Here is a 17,985-nt window from a genome sequence, read left to right on the forward strand (position 1 = left end):
ACTGGAAACAATGAAAATACACATGCAGCCCTAATGTAGTGTGTTTATTGTGTGTGTGTGTGTGTGTGTGCTGTAAACGTCATGACACCGGTGATACACAACATGCTGAGCTTCACCACTGAACAAGTGAAACAGTGTAAACCTGTAAACCTCCATGTGATGATCACATCTGAATTAAAAGCCAAGCAGGAACCTTCTGTGAAGTGCAAACTAGTGTCATTATTATTTACAGTGAGAGGGATGTTGAAATAATTAGCTGAAATCAAAATGAGAGCTGTGACGTGTTTCATCAGGATGTTTCCAGTTACCTTTCCTCTGCATTAATGTGTGTGTACGTGTGTGTGTGTGTGTCTGAGACTGCAGAGGTATAATTAGCTCTCGAGGGACTCCAGTCTTAAACAGTTAGAGGACAATCACGTCTCTGTGAGATGTTAAACTGCTGCTGCCGATGTCTGTTGATAATTGTAGTCAACAGGCCGACAGCGGCCGCCTCGCCGTGTTCGCCTCGTGTGAAGATGAACGCCACTTTTAGGGAGGCAGGCGGACATTTTGTTGAGTTGTAAACACTCTCTCATATGTTAATTCAGCGGCACATCGGAGCACTTTGAGGGACATGAGTGAAGATTGGAAGTGATGAGCGTTGGTGGTTCACACTGTTTGTGTTGGGACTGTTCCTGCGCAGGGTTTCACTCCGTACAGCAGGTAGGACAGGTGTGTTTATTTCATCAGCCTCATTGTGATGGAGACACAGTGAACAGAATCAGGCTGAACGGGTTTAAAAATCACTTCAGGATCTTAAAATAACATTTATAAGTGTGTTTCCATCCTCATGAAAAAAACCTGCGTGGAGACACCAGAAATATAAATATCACAAAAGGTTTTTATGCTTTGTACTAAAGACATGCACTCACCGGCCACGTTATTAGGTACACCTGTTCAACTACACATTAACACAAATGGCCAATCACGTGGCAGCAACTCAATGCATGTAGGCATGTAGACATGGTGAAGACGACCTGCTGAAGTTCAAACTGAGCATCAGAATGGCAAGGTGTACCTAATAAAGTGGCCAGCGAGTGTATTTCTCATTACAGCAGAAGAACAAGGGTCACGTGGTGCTGCTGTAATGTTACTAAAGGGGACTCTATCAGGTTCAACTTTTAGTTCAAGCAGGTCAACAGTGATTGACTGAGCCCACAAGGCTCAGAGCAGCCTGGGTCAAAGTTCAACTAATTTGAGGGTTAAATTCACAGCAGACGTCCACACAGATCCATCTCATCACACCACGTACACAGTGATGTGGAGGTGACAGCAAAAGCTATTTTTTCACATGTATGTGGCTCCGCCATGATGCCAAGAGTTTCAAGATGTTTCCCAACAACAGTCAGCAGGATCCTTACAGTCCCAAGTACGGAGTATGAAACATTATCTTTAAATATATGTTCTGCCTCAGGAGCATCTCAGCTGCAGATACTATGTGTTGTTAAATACTCATTAACATGATTTTATTCCATGAAATAAAAAACATTAGTCTGGAGCTTTTAGTTGTCACTGAGACACAGTTTCATGGTTTTCTTGTGTGTTTTCCAGTCTGTGCGACCAGTATCCGCTGCCCCAGTGACACCAGCAGAGACTCCAGTAGAACCAGCAGAGAAAGCACAGAGACCTACAGACCTGGTGATCCCAGTGAGCCCCACAGAGCCCAGTCTGAGCTCCAGCAGTGACGGAGGAGACATGGCCTGCTCCGACCTCCTTTCTCTGAGGAGCGACTCCTTGTCTCTGGTCTCCAGGACGGTGAGTGACAGAACGACTAACCTGTTCTCCCAAAGTTTCACGTGTACAAGGTTGTCCGACAAACCTTCCCCCCCTTACCTTCTCTGGTGGTGCAGCTTTAGAGATAACTGTTTCTTGTTGGATATCATGATTTTTGATAGGGATGCAGGATATGGATCATTTCAACCGATACGATAAATGATCATTACCAGCTTCTCATGGCTGATAACAGATATGATAGGGTGACAACGGTATGAGATTTTCACGGTAGGATAACGGTCTCACCGCTATGCTCCAAACTGGGTCGCCAAGTAACGATACAAATTAATGGCTAACTGTAGCATCACACGGCTAGTGGTTATTAATGGGTCTAACAACAGAGCTGAGCCTGTTTGGTGTGAATGTCTTGGAGCCGTTTTAACGGTTGGTGTTGGATGTGAGCCGCTGCTGCTAACTAGCTCATGCTAACGCTCTGGACACAGTGCTTCAACAACTACAGGAACTTTGATGATCTGGTGGGGTGTGGGGTGTCGGGTGGCGGTTGGGGATCAGACCGTCAGCACCATCATGTTGTCTTCCTCTGGAACTGAGAAAGACATCCACACCGGGACCTGTTTTGCTCTCTAGTCCATCTAGTAAGCCTGCAGCGGCCGTTCTTCTTCACTGTGTTTACTGGTGGCTTACAAACCAACTTTAAATGTGTACCGCTACTCACTGTGTTTAGGTGTGTAGATGCCTTCCTTGTTCGTCAGTGAAATCAGTTTGGTTTCCTATTATCAGCGCCATTTATCAGCTACAATTTTAATCCATCTATTTTCAATCGCTTATCCGGGGCGGGGATGTGGGAGCAGCAGGAAAGGCAAAGCACCCCAGACATTCCTCTCCTGAGCAATGCTTTCCAGCTCCTCCTGGGGGATTCTTAAGGAGCTCCTTGGTCAGATGAGATAAGTAGTCCCTCTAGTGTTCTGGGTCTGCCCGGAGGATCTTGATCAGATGCCTGAACCATGCGAAGGAGCAGCGCCTCTACACCGAGCTCCCTCTGGATGTCCGAGCTCCTTACCCTATCTGTAAGGCTGAGCCCAACCACCCTTTGGAGGAAACTTATTTCAACTTCATGACCATAGGTGAGGGTTGGGATGTAGATGGACCAGTAAATCGAAAGCTTCGCCTTCCGGCTCAGCTCCCTCTTCACTGGTGCAGCATTCATCACTGCAGATGCCGCACCAAACCACCGATCCATCTCACACTCCATTCTACCCTCACTCGTGAACAAGACCCCGAGATACTTGAACTTCCTTGCTGTAATTTTGATTAGCAAAATAATACATAATAAGAAAAATGTCCCATTATCAGACAATATATTGGACAATATATAACGTGCATCTCTAACGATTGTGAATTAGCTTTTAGAAATTCAGTTGTTTCACACCTAATTGGTGTCAAATATATCATAACTGTACTGTACATCTGTTGTGTCACGTTTAGCTCCATCTGTCCCTCTGCTCACTGAGTCTCAGTCTCAGGTGTGAAAAAGATTTTAATCCACATTTTGTCAGGAATCAGTGAAGCTCTCTAAAAAGAAATAAAAGAAAGGACCTCCATCTTGTCGAGATGAACCTCCTGATCTGAACAACAGCGATACTCCCCTCTTAACAAAACATTCATGTTCCTCTGCAGAGCTATCGAGTTCCATCATCAGCCTCTTTATGGAGGGGTCACCGGGGGAATATGGAGCCTCAAGAATGAGCGCACAGGCTGCGGCGTAATCATAATTCCTTTGACCTCCGGTGACCCCTCGGAGGCTCTGACAACGAGGGCCACGCTGCCGAACAGGCGACTCCTTTCAGAGCGGCGCCCGATCCAAAATGGCTTTTTCATTTCTCAAACAATCAGACGGCGGCGGCTGTGAATGAGAGGGCAGATTAGACAAACCGGAGGGTCCGGGGTTGAGACGAGACCTGCACAGTGCTTATCTCTCCGCGCTCTCCGACTCAAAGACTCATCTGAATGCATCCATCGGAAAAACAGGATTGTTGGAAAATCTCAATTAATATGTTAATGTGTGCAAGAATTTTCATTACTTACATCAGCAGAAGGCCTGAAGCACCAGACCTCATCTGACAGCTGTTGTTCTGCCTGTGTCATCATCGTATCACAGGCATCATTTAAAGGTGTCCGTTTGTTTCAAAAATCTAAATTTATGTGGACACCACCTTTCCTACAGGTGTGTTCAGCTGGTAATAAGACAGTGTACATGAATTTGAGATTAATGAACATGAGAAATAATAACGATAGCAGTAACAGAGGAAACAGATTAAAGGGAATAAAAAAGATTATCAGACACAAATACAATGAAATAAATGATTAAATCAAAAAGTTCAGTGAGATGCAGTGATTTTTAAAAATGTGACCCTCACTGTGTTAAAACAAGAAACACTTACACGAAGGACACTTGCTCATAGATGTGTAACGTAGGTGAGGGTGGAGTTTGATCACTTCTCCAACCAAATGTCAACCTTTCGTCAGTGACGAAACTAAATTCAGCGTTCACTTAAACAATCTTTTCTGATGGTTTCCACCACATGCAGCAGCTTTCTTTAGCAAAAGAGTACTCAGGTGTCATCACGTGACCAAAAACAGAGCTTCAGTTATGAGATAGTAAGTGTTGAGTTACAGCTGAAACCTCCAATAGAAGTGCACCTTGGGTTGTGAATTTGTCATCAGTTATTACACTGGATCTTTGAGGCTTTTAGATTAGATCATTTTTAAGCATAACCAGTCTCAATACAGATCCTTTAACTGAACCAGACACATTCTGAGTGTAACATTTTACAGGTGTTATATCAACCTGTCTCAATGATGGAGACTTTTGACCTTCATCACTGACGTCACACTTTATTTACCCAGTTCGATTTTTTTTATTAATTCAGCCCAGATTTTAAGAAATGGCAGCACGCAAAACTACGCTGCACACTATGTTCAACACAGCGTACAGTACAATGTACACTACTACGTGCACTACACCATATATTACGTACACTACCCTGTTCAGTATGCTGTACACTGTGTACACTGTGTACACTACACCACGTACACAATACTGTACAGTACAACATCCACTATTATGTACACTACTATGTACTCTATGTACACTACACCATACACTAGACCATACACTACGTACACTATGGCATAAGCACAACATACATTGCTAAGCACACTACGCTGCGCACAACAGCGCACAACAGCGTACACGACTGCATACACTATGCCATATACTACCCACACTAAAGCATACAGCACAACATGCACCACGCCATTTATTACATACATTCTGGCGTACAGTACAATGAGCTGTTCTGTATGGCATCTATTGCACGTCTGTCCGTCCTGGACGACGGATCCCTCCTCAGTTGCTCTACCATTTTTTTCCCGTTAAAGTTTTTTGGGGGGGGTAAGGGTTTTTTTTGGGGAGTTTTTCCTTATCCGCTGTGAGGGTCCTAAGGACAGAGGGATGTCGTATGCTGTAAAGCCCTGTGAGGCAAATTGTGATTTGTGATATTGGGCTTTATAAATAAAATTGATTGATTGATTGACTATGCTGTTCAGTACGCTGTACACTATGTACACTACGTACACTCCTATGTACTGTATGTACACTACACCATACATTACGTACACCATGGCATAAGTACAATGTACACTGCTATGTGCACTTCGTCATACACTATGTACACTACAACATAAACTACATCTTCCACTATGTACACTGTGCTGTATAGTGCAATATTCACTACTACGTACACTACGCTTTACAGTACGACGTACACAATGGCATGCATAACTACGTAGTTTACTATGTGCACTGCGCTGTTCACCACGTATACTACAGTGAACTGCACGTCGTCCACGTCTGCACTATGCAGAAAGCTACATTGTACACCACAAATGATGTCATGTATCACACAGTGCACTGTGGTGCACACTTCGTTGTACAGTCTGTACAGTACAACGTACAGATGTGCCAATGAAACGATTCAGCGATTGTTGTGTTAAAGATTATGTCACAGCAGTTTTACTTGGTGTTGCTATGGCAATCAGCTGAAAGTCCCACCCACCATGAGGGGATTCTCGCTGCAGTGGAGAAGGATATAAAGAAACCAAACCAAACCAGATACCAAAAAGTGAGTCGAGTCGAGCTGAACTATGCTGTGGAAATGAGGCATTTGTTGGCGTGTTGCTGTCACTAACTGATGATTGGTGAAACAGCGTGAAACCATTGTGTCGTCTGCATGTTTGTGCACGTAATCACACCACACAGGGACCCACTCATTGGAGCACCATCAGTGGTTTTAAACTCTGTGAGGCTGCAGATCAGAAATAATAACTCACTGTATGTTGTTGAAGTACGAATACAAGTTGTGTTCAGAGCATCAAAATAAAGTTAGAACACCTCAGTATCAATGAGCCTCTCAAGAAGCACAGTCCTCACATGTGACACACACACATGGATTAAACAGGTATGTGTGATATGATATCCATTTCTTCCGACATAATAACTAATAAATAAAAGTGCCACCTTCATCACTCTGCAGTGAATTCATACACTGAGCAGGATTAAGGAGTTCCTCTCAGTAATAAAGCTTAGTCATGCGTCAGTGAAGCACACTTCATCACAGTGTTTAATACGTTTCTATCCGTCTCACTGGACTGTTTAGGAACATTTAATTTTCAGACAGACTCGCTGAGTCGTGACTGCAGGCTGCTGTAATTAAAGGGGAAGTCCCGCCCTCATGGGTTTCTGCCTCATTGTAATAATAAATCATTTATGGCTGCAGGTGCTCTCCGTGGAAACGCCTCAGACAATTAACTGAAGACGCTTAACCGATACAACAACATGAAATTAAACTCTAGTGTTATTTATATTCTGCAGTATGAAATGGAGCAGCAGGAAGACGTGGTTTATAACACAAGTTTATCACTTATATGACGATATAACAATACTACTGTATGGCCAGCAGTGGGAGAGGTGCTCAGATCTTGTGGTTTAGTAAAGTAGTAATACTTAAATATAGGAAAACTCTGTGACAAGTAAAATGCCTGTGGACAAACAAGTTGTATAAACAGCCAAAGAACTTCTGCAGCTGCTGAAGAAGATCTCTGTAAAGACCAAAGGTTGGCCGTTGGTCAATGTCAGGCTGTCGGTGAGTGTCTATCGCCCCGGTCTTCACAGTGCGTCCTGCACCTTTGGCACTAGTCGACCCGTATCGGCTTTTTACCAGCCAATTCAGCATGATTTGGTGTCAAAGACAAGAGGAGGTAAGAGCTTTTTTAGCCGTTGAGCTCCTTAGCCAACCAGGTCTCCTTCCAAAGTCGTTGAATATCAGAGCTTGGGCAGTGACTTTCACATCAGACGCCAATGATAAAAGCTGTCCTTTCACATCAGCATGATACGTGTCCGAGTGCCATCAGTGTGTAATGACGCTTGATGGTGTCAGGGGGAAACGCGGGCAACAACATAAGTTAAGGGGGTGAAAATCCAAGTAGGGCGGGTAGGGACGGGTGGTGGATGGGTCCAACAATCACTGACTTTCACTCAGGAGGCCAGTGTTTGCGTCTCGTATGATTGCAAAGCCAAACCCTGTAATGTTTTTCTAAACCCAATCACATGCATGTGTTGGCTGGACGTAGCCACGTGTGTTTGTTTTTGAAGGAAAAAAACGTCATATCGTGGTGTTGTACCAACATAGTGCATTTATTTTGAAAGAGACTGTATGCAAACTGTACATTTCCTGTGAAAATGGAAGTTTATAATGAAAAGACACTAGGCATGTAACAGGATGAAGTTGATACAGCAAATGCACCAAGACTACCTTGCCCATCAAATGTCCACATGGAAAGACTATGACCAAGTGACAAAATGTGACAAAGTCAGAAAAGTGTTCTTTCGGCATCAGGTTGTGTTGTTAATGTGCTAACTGGCTAATTAGCATCTTGGATCTGTCCTGTCGGTCTTCAGGTTTCCCTTTTTTAACATTGAACCCAGACTACCGCTGCCTGCCTGTATGGCGAGTAACTTCCTCTCATGATGGTGCAGAACGTACCCGTTAGTTGGCAGCTGGATGTAGACTTTGCGATGTGTTCAGGTGCAGATTTTTGCCGGAGATACAGGCGACATAAGGCCATGCAACAGTCAGCTTTTGTTGCTGCTAGTTCTCTGATGTCTGTTTGGTGTGTCCTGGCCTTGAAATCGAAATACTGCACAGTTACAATTGCTGCAAGCTTGTAGTACAGTGTGTGAACTTTTAAGTACTGAAAGTACTGCATTCAAAAGTACAAAAGTACCTGCATCGAAATACACTCAAAGTTCCAAAAGTAGAAGCACTAATTATAAAAGTGCAAATGCATTTGCATCAAAATATATTTTAAGTACCGTGATTATTAGTGATGCATTCATGTGTTCGTCACTTTAATATTGCAGCTGAATTCAAATCAAATTAACTTTATTTTCTTTTGGACCTCCACTGCATCAACAAACTCCTGTTTTTAAAACGATGTAATTTAAGTGCCTTTCTCTCCCTACTAATCAAATTATTTGATTACTTTTGAAACATGATTAAAATATGATAAAGAAAAAACTGGAAATTCAACAACTTCCAGGTTTGAGCCACAAACACATCTGTACAGTTCTGAATACAGATATTTTTAGAAAGTGGCTTTGTGTTTCACCTCTTACATATTGTACATAGCTTTTTAATATCGCCCCTCTAATTTTTGAAATGTATTATTTTATCTTCAGTAATTTAAATCAGGTTTCCTCCCTCTTGTCTCTGCTGTAACGTATGTGATTTAACCCCCAGGGATCAATATCTTTTCTTTTCTTGTAGTAAATTCTTCAGAAATGTCTTTTGGTCTCATTAATGTTGTTAATAACCTTCATCAGAGGAGCTGAGACAGATGAGACGAGGCGGCTGATAAAACATTATTTAGTCTCGTCAACACTTTCTCTTTTTATTCTGGCAGGAAGTTACAAAGACGAACAATTACAAGTATATTTTTTTATTTCCTCTTGATCTCCTCTTGATGTGAAAGAGACAAACAAACAAAAGACAGTTCAGCTTTAAAAGGTTAATTCAACCAAAATGAAAATGTCAGCAGACACAGTTTGTGTCATTCACTGTCGTGTCTTTTTCTTCTTCTCTTTTTAATGGTGCGTCTCGCTTGTCCTCTGACCGGCCTATAAACCCTCCACCTCTCTTTCTCTGTCTCTCCTCCCTCTGCAGGATTTCACCGCTCGCCGGTTTGACGGAGCGGCTTGTAAACGCCACCAATTAGGACGGGCAATTGGCATACAAAAGGGCCGCTCCTAAATGGTGATGAGAGGTGGGAGGCTCTCCTCCTGCCTCTGTAGCTGTCAGAGGATCTCTGGGGGAGGAGGGGGAGGAGGGGGAGGCAGTGTTTTGACAGGATGAATAGATGGAGGAGTGGAAGTGGCTGGGAAAGGCTTTTGTTATGCTAACGGACGGCCACTTTGTTCCGGAGAGCAAAGGGAAGAAACAGGAGCCCATTCATGTCTCCTCTGCACAGAACCAGTTGATTTTATTATCTTGTTGCCTTTTTCAGGAGCTGAAGCTACGAGAGGCTTTAGGGGGGGAGAGGAGGAGGAGGAGGGTGAGGATGAGGATGAGAGGGGGAGACAGAGAGAGACACAGAGAGGGAGACAGATTCCACTCTGAGTGTTTCTCTTCTCCTGAGAGGACGCCCACATGATGAAACCTGCATGGTTTTGTCTGGTTGAATCTGACTTTGGTTCGTCCTATTTGTTTGTGCAGATCTGAGCAAAGCAGTCCGACTCAGCTGCAGAATGAAGGTGGATTTATACTTGTGCTTCCTATGTTGTAGCCTTCGCACATGGCCTACACTGTTGTGAGCATTTATACTTGTACGGTGGTGTGTCTGTGTCACTCTGCAGTTACACCTCCAAAACACTAGTTGGCAGCGGAGGTTTCTGTGAAGTGCTGTAAAGTTTAGTTGATTCAAAACACACATTAAACACACATTAAACATGGCTTAATAGAGACAATTTCAAACACAAGTACANACAAGCCTATGGCAATTTACATTGTATAAATTAGCCCAGCGGCTAGCAGACTTTTCCTCTTCTCATATGAAACCAGGGACAACAGCAACATTTAATAAAGGTAACGGTACAAGATTCGGCTCCATTACAACTCACAAGGTTCACTGACAAAACAACTGTCTTATACTAAACACGTTTTCCAAACAAATACAACATGCTAACGTTATTAGCACAAGCCTATGGCATTTTACATTGAATAAATTAGCATAGCACATAACAGAGATTTCCTCTGCTCATATAAAGCCAGGATAAATCACACACAAGACTTAAAATGTTATTTTAGTGGAGGCTTTATTGTCTTCACAATTTATTGTTTCTTATCTGTGAAACTAAAGTTAATAAAAGCTTGATTTTCATTGAGGGAAATGGTTTCAGCTTACAGAAATAGACAGGAGGTCTGCGTCACAGGCACTACATCGACACAGCCTACGCTGTAGGTATGGCGTTGATTCAACACAAAAGTATAAATCCTGCTTGAAGGTAAAGTCACACATGAGCAAATGCAGGCGAATGTAGTGACTGTCACCTGCTGAGGCAATATTCGTGCTGAATGTGGCCGATCCCAGATGTGATAGTCATATTTGTTAGCCTAACGTTAACAAATGAATGTTGGTTCACTTGCTAATAAACATGCTAATAAATTTGCCCCACTGCTTGAAACAAACAGGAGTGAACGCAAGGTGAATATTCACCAGTGTTATTTTTGCTCGTGTGACTGTGCCTTAAACAAACTGAACAGATATCCTTTATAGGAAGTGGTATAGGCCCAGTCCCAAACTAATTCTGGAGCAGTTCGTTGGTGGTGGTGTGATCCGACCTCGACCTTTGACCTTGACTTGACAAACAGTCACTAGCAGCTAGCAGGAGTAGAAATCGGACCTGGACTTGCTCAGTAAAGCACTTCGCCTTATCCATATTTGGGGCTTCTTCCTGTGCTAATATGCTGAAGGTCTTTGCACACTGAATCCATTTTTTGTTGCACATTTGAAAATAAATGCGTACTCATATTGTGTCAATCATGTTTGCACACTGAGTCCGAAACTTAAGTCTGTTATTATAATTTTCAGAACAGGTTTGAATTTTCTTTTTTAGACCTGTCAAAAGCATTTGGAGGAATGTTTGACCAAGAAACTGTTAAGAAAATGTGGCTCTGTGTTTACTGATAATTAGCTGTTAGCATGCTAACACGCTAAACTAAGATTAGATACCTGCTAAATGTCAGCATGTTGACACTTAGCTCAAAGCAACTGACTGATCATGTCAGCTGTAATTTGCTTCTGTGTTTTGATCCAAAAACTAAATGAGAATAAGAAAAAACAACTCATTTATCAGTTTGTTCTCCAAAAATCAGCTCTTAGCAGAACTGAACCACACAGAATACAGAAGATTGAACAGCGTTTGAATTTTGATGTTAATGGATGTTAATTTGCTGCCAGACATAAACGTTCACATTTACTACAGACTGTGCGTTAATCAAACCTGATTCAACCACTGTTCAAATCTTGATTTTACAACAAACACTCTGTGGTATATTCATCTTAAATTCCTTAACGGCCAAAAACGAGCAACTTTACAATGTTAATATACTCTGTATAAACATATATTATCATTTCAAACATGAACACAACAACAGTGCTTTTGTTTACTCCTCATTTCTCTGTTTTCTTACCTTTAATTCACCTCTGCAGTGCGTCGTAATCATTTAGAGAAACACCTCAGTGAGTGTTTGTGTTGTTAGATTACTAATGAGCAGCTTCCTCCTCCTCCTCCTTTCTCCGGGGACTCATGTTCCCTCCCCACCAACAAACCAGCACTCGTCTCTGAGCTTCACACAGTCAGTGAACGTCCATCATAACACCAGGAGTCTCTACCTGCTGTGCTGGGAGGACGGGACGAAGCAGGGCTGCAGACTTTCACCATTTATTACCCATGATTCTCAGTGTTTGTGTTCAGCTGACGTGGAGCGCTTTGCCACAGAGGACAATGTGTGTGTGTGTGTGTGTGTGTGTGTGTGTGTGTGTGTGTGTCTCAGGAAGTTTGGAGAACAGTCTTTAAATTTCATTCTGTTACAAGACTTTTTATTGAAATGGTGAAATGTTTGCCAGAGAATTTAAAAAGGATTAATTTTCGAATCCACTTCCTCTCGACTCAAATACAAGTAAAGTAACTTTAACCTTTACTCATATGACGTATCCTTTGAAACACACTACACTACTCACGGTGCCATTAATGCTGACCATTTCAAGATATCGCCTCCACAGCAGGCTCAATAAACACTTCTGTCAGACAAAACCCCACAAATTAACAGTTATAACTCACCAATAAAGCGTTATCGTAATCCACAAATTCATATTTTCCAGACGGAATCACAGCCTACAAAGCTCCCATTTCATTTCTCACACACTCACAATACGCCAGACGAAATATTTAGTCCATTGTTTCAAACACTCACGTTTCTATACATATTATCCATAATTTCTCTGGCCTGCATGTAAACAAACCAACCGAACAGCACTTCAAAATGGAGGCGAGCTCCTGGCATTTCCATCGACACCTCACTTGAGCCAATAGGAGCTTCCAGTGCTGTTGCTTTGGCCTTGATGGCCAACCAGGGCCTGTGTTGAGGGAACATACCTCACTCACATTTCCTATAGTTTCCAGCCAGTTAAAGAGCCAGCGATTGGCCCACCTCACCCGAGGCTGATGGGCCTTGTACTCAACAATACTTTAAAACTCATGTTATCACATGTAACTGTACATACATGATAAATACATGATAAACAGATGGCTCCTATGTTGTTTTTAAGAGGAAAAAAAGTCTTTTTTTTAACAAATGTAGGTTTTCTAGAAGTGTTTTTATGCACAGTAAGCTGCTAAATAGACATTTCTGTCTGTGCTGATTTGTTTCTCACCTATATTCACACATTGAGTACATTGTTTCACCCTCTTTTTTTAAAGCACCTGGACAAAACCTTAGAAAAAATGTGGATACGGTAAGAAAACAAGGACATAACCACTAATATGGTCCCGACTTGCAAAATATCCGTGATGTCAACATTAAACACTTGTGCTTTAATTTGCCGATGGCTGTTCCTTACTTTAACCCTGAATAACCCTAAATAATAATTGTATAATAATTGTAAATAACTTGATTTTGCTCCAGTTAAACACGAGATATTTCCATAACTCCAGAGGTGTGTCACAAAAAAACACTTTTCTGTATGAACTGGAGCAGTGACACCAGAACAGAACAGAAGGTGTTTTGGCTCAGGAACATCAAATATGAGCATCAACACTTTGCATGTGACATTAGTGTTGTAGCTGCAATTAATAACCATTGAGGTCAAGAAACAGTTCAGGGAATTAAAAGGCCTGTTTCCTGTTCAGAAATCTTACACACGAATCCAGACGTCCTGGTTCCAGGTCAGACTTGTTTTACATACACACCTCTATCTGTGGCACTCAGCAGAATCAGACAGTCTTTGTGGAAACATCCATTAAAGACAGGTTAATAAAAAGATCTATCATCAAATAGAGAAATAATTTTGTATAATAAACTAAACACAGACTTGTAGATTTAAACAAATGATCAGATTTTTGCCATAGATTTGCACAAAAATGGAATTTGCTTTGGTGTTTTGGTGCAAGGATCAAGAGAAAATTAAATAAAAAATAAAAACAATCACTCAAAAAATCAAGAAGCATAGATATAGAATGAAAATATGTACAGTATATCTGAATTAAAACCAGTGAGCAGTAGAGTTTTGAGAGGTGGTAGTTTTGTGGTGATACCAGCAGAGTATTTGTTTTCTGTAAATCCCTGCTGACACAGATCTGAGCTCAAACTGTATTAAACTCTTTAATAAGAGTAATCAGGGGAGACTGAGGCCTGTTTGGGGGATTTTAAAATTCCCACATTCCTCTGTGTGACGCTCACATGTGTAGATTACTGTACTTTTGTTTTCTGCTGTTGAGAGAAATCACACAAACAGCTAATGGAGAATTGAAGAGAGCTTGAAAGGATAGAATCAGTGAGACAATGAGTCAAAAAGGAAACATGAAACAGATTTATTCATGTATCCACTGCAGAGAATGAAAGAATAAATGAGATAATCGAACGGCGCTCATTAACACGTGGAGAGGAGACCTCTCCAATCTGCCACAGTGACAGGAGACGGTAAATAAAGATGTCAGGTTGAGAGATGAAAGCAGCTTCATCCTCTCTCAAGAGTGTTTTATGAGCCTTTGAGACTTGTAACAGTCTTTTTAGGGATTTAATGGATTCGTTAGATTTGAGCCCGTATCACTCCTTCAGGGAGGTTCACTCTCCGTCTGCACCATCTTATATAATGATTCACTCTGCAAACAATTACACAACAAGAGAGTTTCAGTGCTCAGTTATCCCAAAGATGATTATTAATGCATGAGGCCTCCTTTACACACACACACACTGTATGACTCAATGCACACAGGAGAAAACATTTATTCCAGCTGATCTCGTGTCAGTTTTATTAATTAATTCTATTTACAGTTTCAACTTAGATGAACAAGATGTACAGCCGATGAACTGCACATTTAGAAAAGCATACAGCAGGTTATTGGGGCTATTTTTAAAGAATAAAATCAAAATTTGGAAAGATAAAGGGAAAAAAATGGAGGAAAAACAAGTCAAAGGCCTTACAGGAAAAAAATAGTTTTACTTCCAGACAGAAGATGAAATATATTGAAAAAAAGTTGGAATATTTTCAGAGTAAAGTCAGAATTTTTTTGAGAGCAAAGTCGTAATATTTTGAGAATTAAGAGGAAATATTTTTAGAATCAAATTAGAATTTTCTTGACAGAAAAACTGGAATATTTTGAGAATACACAGTGGAAATATTTGGGAACAAGGTTGCAGTACTTTGAAAATAATGTCAGATTATTTTGAGAATTAAGTTGGATTATTTTGAAAATAAAGTGGAAATATTTGGGGAATAAAGTCAGAATATTTTGAGAAGTAAGTTGGATTTTTTTTAGGAAAAAGCCCGAATATTTTAACAATTAAATCAGAATTAACAAAAATGAATGAATGAATTTATGGATTAAATCGGAATATTTTTAAAATAATGTCAGAATATTTTCAGAATAAAGTGGTAATAGAAACTACATTTACCATAAAATTGTACTTAAGTAGCTGTACTTAGTTACTTCCCACCAATCAATGTCTGATAATCTAGAGTTATATTTTCAGCCAGTTGTAGAGTAACACAGATTTTATTGTTTGTTTGATTTTAATGTTGAAACTAGAATTAAGTCGTTATTAATATTTACAGTTGTGTTGTTTGTGTTTCAGAGTGAGGAGGACGATATTGGGAGCGTTGCTGCTTCTTCTGTCATGGTGAGTTCACGAGAAAATAAAACTAAACGAGAAATATTAAACTCTGTGTGTGTGTGTGTGTGTGTGCGTGTGCCCAGCCATCCTGCAGCGTTGGTGTGTTTGCTGAACAGTGGAGAGCCATCCACACAAACTACCCCCCCCCCCCCCCCCCCCCCCCCCATACACACACACTGTTCCCATGACGATATCCCATAATCACTGCCGTCCTCCTCCCTGACAGGACGCAGCGTTGGCTGCTTATTGGCTGTGACGGCCTCCCACTATACGCTCTGACTGGACCCAGCAGGGAAACTCTGGTTTGAACTGGAGCTGATAGTTTTAGTTTCCAAAATGAAATATATTCTGTAAATCAGGCTACAACTAATGATTATTTTTATTATTGATTAATCTGCTAATTATGTTCTCAACAGATTAATTTGGTCTGTACAGAAAAAAAAGGACTCGTCACACTTCTTTGGATGTTTTGTTTCATCCGACCAGCGGAACACAAAGAGATTTAATGTGTTTAATGTGTTGGAAGACAAAGAAATGCTGCAAATATTTAGATGATTTAAACTTTATTTTCACTTTATGTATACTGTATACATACATGCATTAGTTTATACTATAAAATAATAATGCTATTCTGGGATAATGTAAATAATCTTCATTACAAAGAGCTCTGTGCTTTCCCATCTTCTCTTTGATTCAGTGTTAACATCCGTTTAGTAAAATATGACCTATAAATAAATCACAGATTAAATGTTTGGTTTTAATCTACAGGAATATGAGATGGAAGTAGTTTCATCCTCTCAGTCAGGTTCACTGTTTGAGCCTTTAACCGAGTCTGTCTCCTGTTGTGTCTCAGTCTCTGTGAGGACACACACCGTCCCTATCTCAGCTCTGTGTGTGTTGTCAGGCTGAAGGACAGCCTCCCTCTGAGTCTGGTCCAGGCTGTGTAATTAACATGGAGGTGTATCAGGTAAACAGTGAGGACGGCCCGGCAGGCCTCTGATTAAAGGCCTGGGTGGTGCTTCACAGCACCCTGCTGCCCAATAAACACCACTAATGGCATCAGGACCCCCGCCCTGCTGCACGGCGGCCTCCGCCACGGCTAGAGGGCAACGAGGACGGCGATTTGTGGTGGAAAATACCGACACATAAAGGAATACACCACTGAAAATCTTTTTTTGAGTATCAAACAGCTGGCCCGGAGGGTGGCTCTGAAAGGTTCGTGATATGCTTCTTTGTGCTGGACAGTAGCAGGATTATGGATTCACACGTTGACTCAGAATCCAAATGTTTTAAACGTCTACGACTGAACGCTCAGAATAACTGACTTCTCTGACAGAGGTAGATCTGCAGTCATACATCTCTGAGGGAAAGAGAAGAGCTGATTGAGGGAAGCAGCTGGACTCACCTGGATGCAAAGATGTGGAGTGATGATGAAGTGAAGCACCTTCACCCGCAGAGGAATCACTCCAACATCACAAGGCAGACAGCAGACACTAGACCGAGCATACGAAATCCCGTCTTTATGCCGCCTTTGTATTTTTACATAGAGCCAAACAATGACAGCATCATTCTGCTCCATTGTGTGATTTTAGACAGCATGCCGGCATCATGGAGGCAAAAGAGGTGTGGCATGGCAATGACATGATAATGATAATAACAATCATTTACATCCCTGTGGCAACTGATCTCGTCCTCTGCTAGGAGGGTAAGGAGCTCCCCAGCAGTGCCGTCTACTATTACCATTGCTGGTATTCTCCACTAGCCTTTTACCGTCCTGCACTCGTCCAGTTTAACACAACAAACCACAGAGAAGCTCAGATTACAACACACACAGAGGGAGTGTGACTTCAATCTCAGGACGCCATTACTCCACTTTATTCTTACACAGACAAAAGTGTTTGATTCTGTACTAATGCTCTGAATGTCATATACAGAACCTACACGAGTTCTCCTCATGAGTCAAAACCAAACCAGGAAGAACAGTAAAATAACCATTAATACCATCACCATTGGGAAAAAAAGCTCACCTTCCTCACTTTCCTCATCTTCTTCACTCCCCTCCCTCCCAGTCTCTGTTCCACAGGGTGCAGCTGGATCCTCTGGAGAAGCACTGGCTGAGGAGCTCAGCTCTGGGGAACATGGCTGCTCAGCGTCAGCTGCTCGCTCAGGAGCCCAGCCTCGTCCTGAAGAAGGTACAGATACAACTTCTCAAATCATTTACATCAAACTTCACATATCCCTCAGTAAAGTATAACTGTAGATGACAACTCAATGTACATTTTTTAAAAAAAGTATTCTGTAATGAAAAACTCATCGTATTCCTTCACAACACAATCACCAAAAACTCCCCAAACTCCCCCAAATCTCCCCAACCTAACATTTGTTTGGTCAGAGCTGATAACTAACCTAGCCACATGCTTTTTTTGCCTTTGTTGTAAGTTTATTTTGAAAAGATACAATGCATTTAAGAAGCACAAATTGACACACCGTCCCCGAACATCCAAAACCGACGCAGGAGGGTACCTAGTGCATCATAATTTAATGTTTACAGCCCCTGACCAAGTGTTGGTATTTGATGAGTTGGGAGTGAGAATGTGTTGAAGGTTTAGCCAAGACTCTGTGGATCAACAGCCTGAAGACATCAGCCTCAGCTGTACTTCGACCTTACTGCTACTTAGCTAATGTTAGCATACTGCTGTTA

At 41.6% G+C, this 17,985-nt stretch overlaps 1 protein-coding gene across 1 annotated transcript in view; it reads left to right on the forward strand.

The window, feature by feature from the left end:
- LOC126407344 (uncharacterized) overlaps window positions 1-17,985 on the forward strand; it is a 63,277-nt gene that overhangs the window by 14,645 nt on the left and 30,647 nt on the right. The window contains exons 4-6 of the mRNA XM_050072142.1: window positions 1,591-1,794; window positions 15,246-15,290; window positions 17,354-17,476. Of these exons, the coding sequence (XP_049928099.1) occupies window positions 1,591-1,794; window positions 15,246-15,290; window positions 17,354-17,476 (372 nt within the window). The remainder of the gene's footprint in view (window positions 1-1,590; window positions 1,795-15,245; window positions 15,291-17,353; window positions 17,477-17,985) is intronic.

Source organism: Epinephelus moara, chromosome 20 (assembly GCF_006386435.1).
Source record: "Epinephelus moara isolate mb chromosome 20, YSFRI_EMoa_1.0, whole genome shotgun sequence".
Lineage (NCBI taxonomy): Eukaryota > Metazoa > Chordata > Actinopteri > Perciformes > Serranidae > Epinephelus > Epinephelus moara.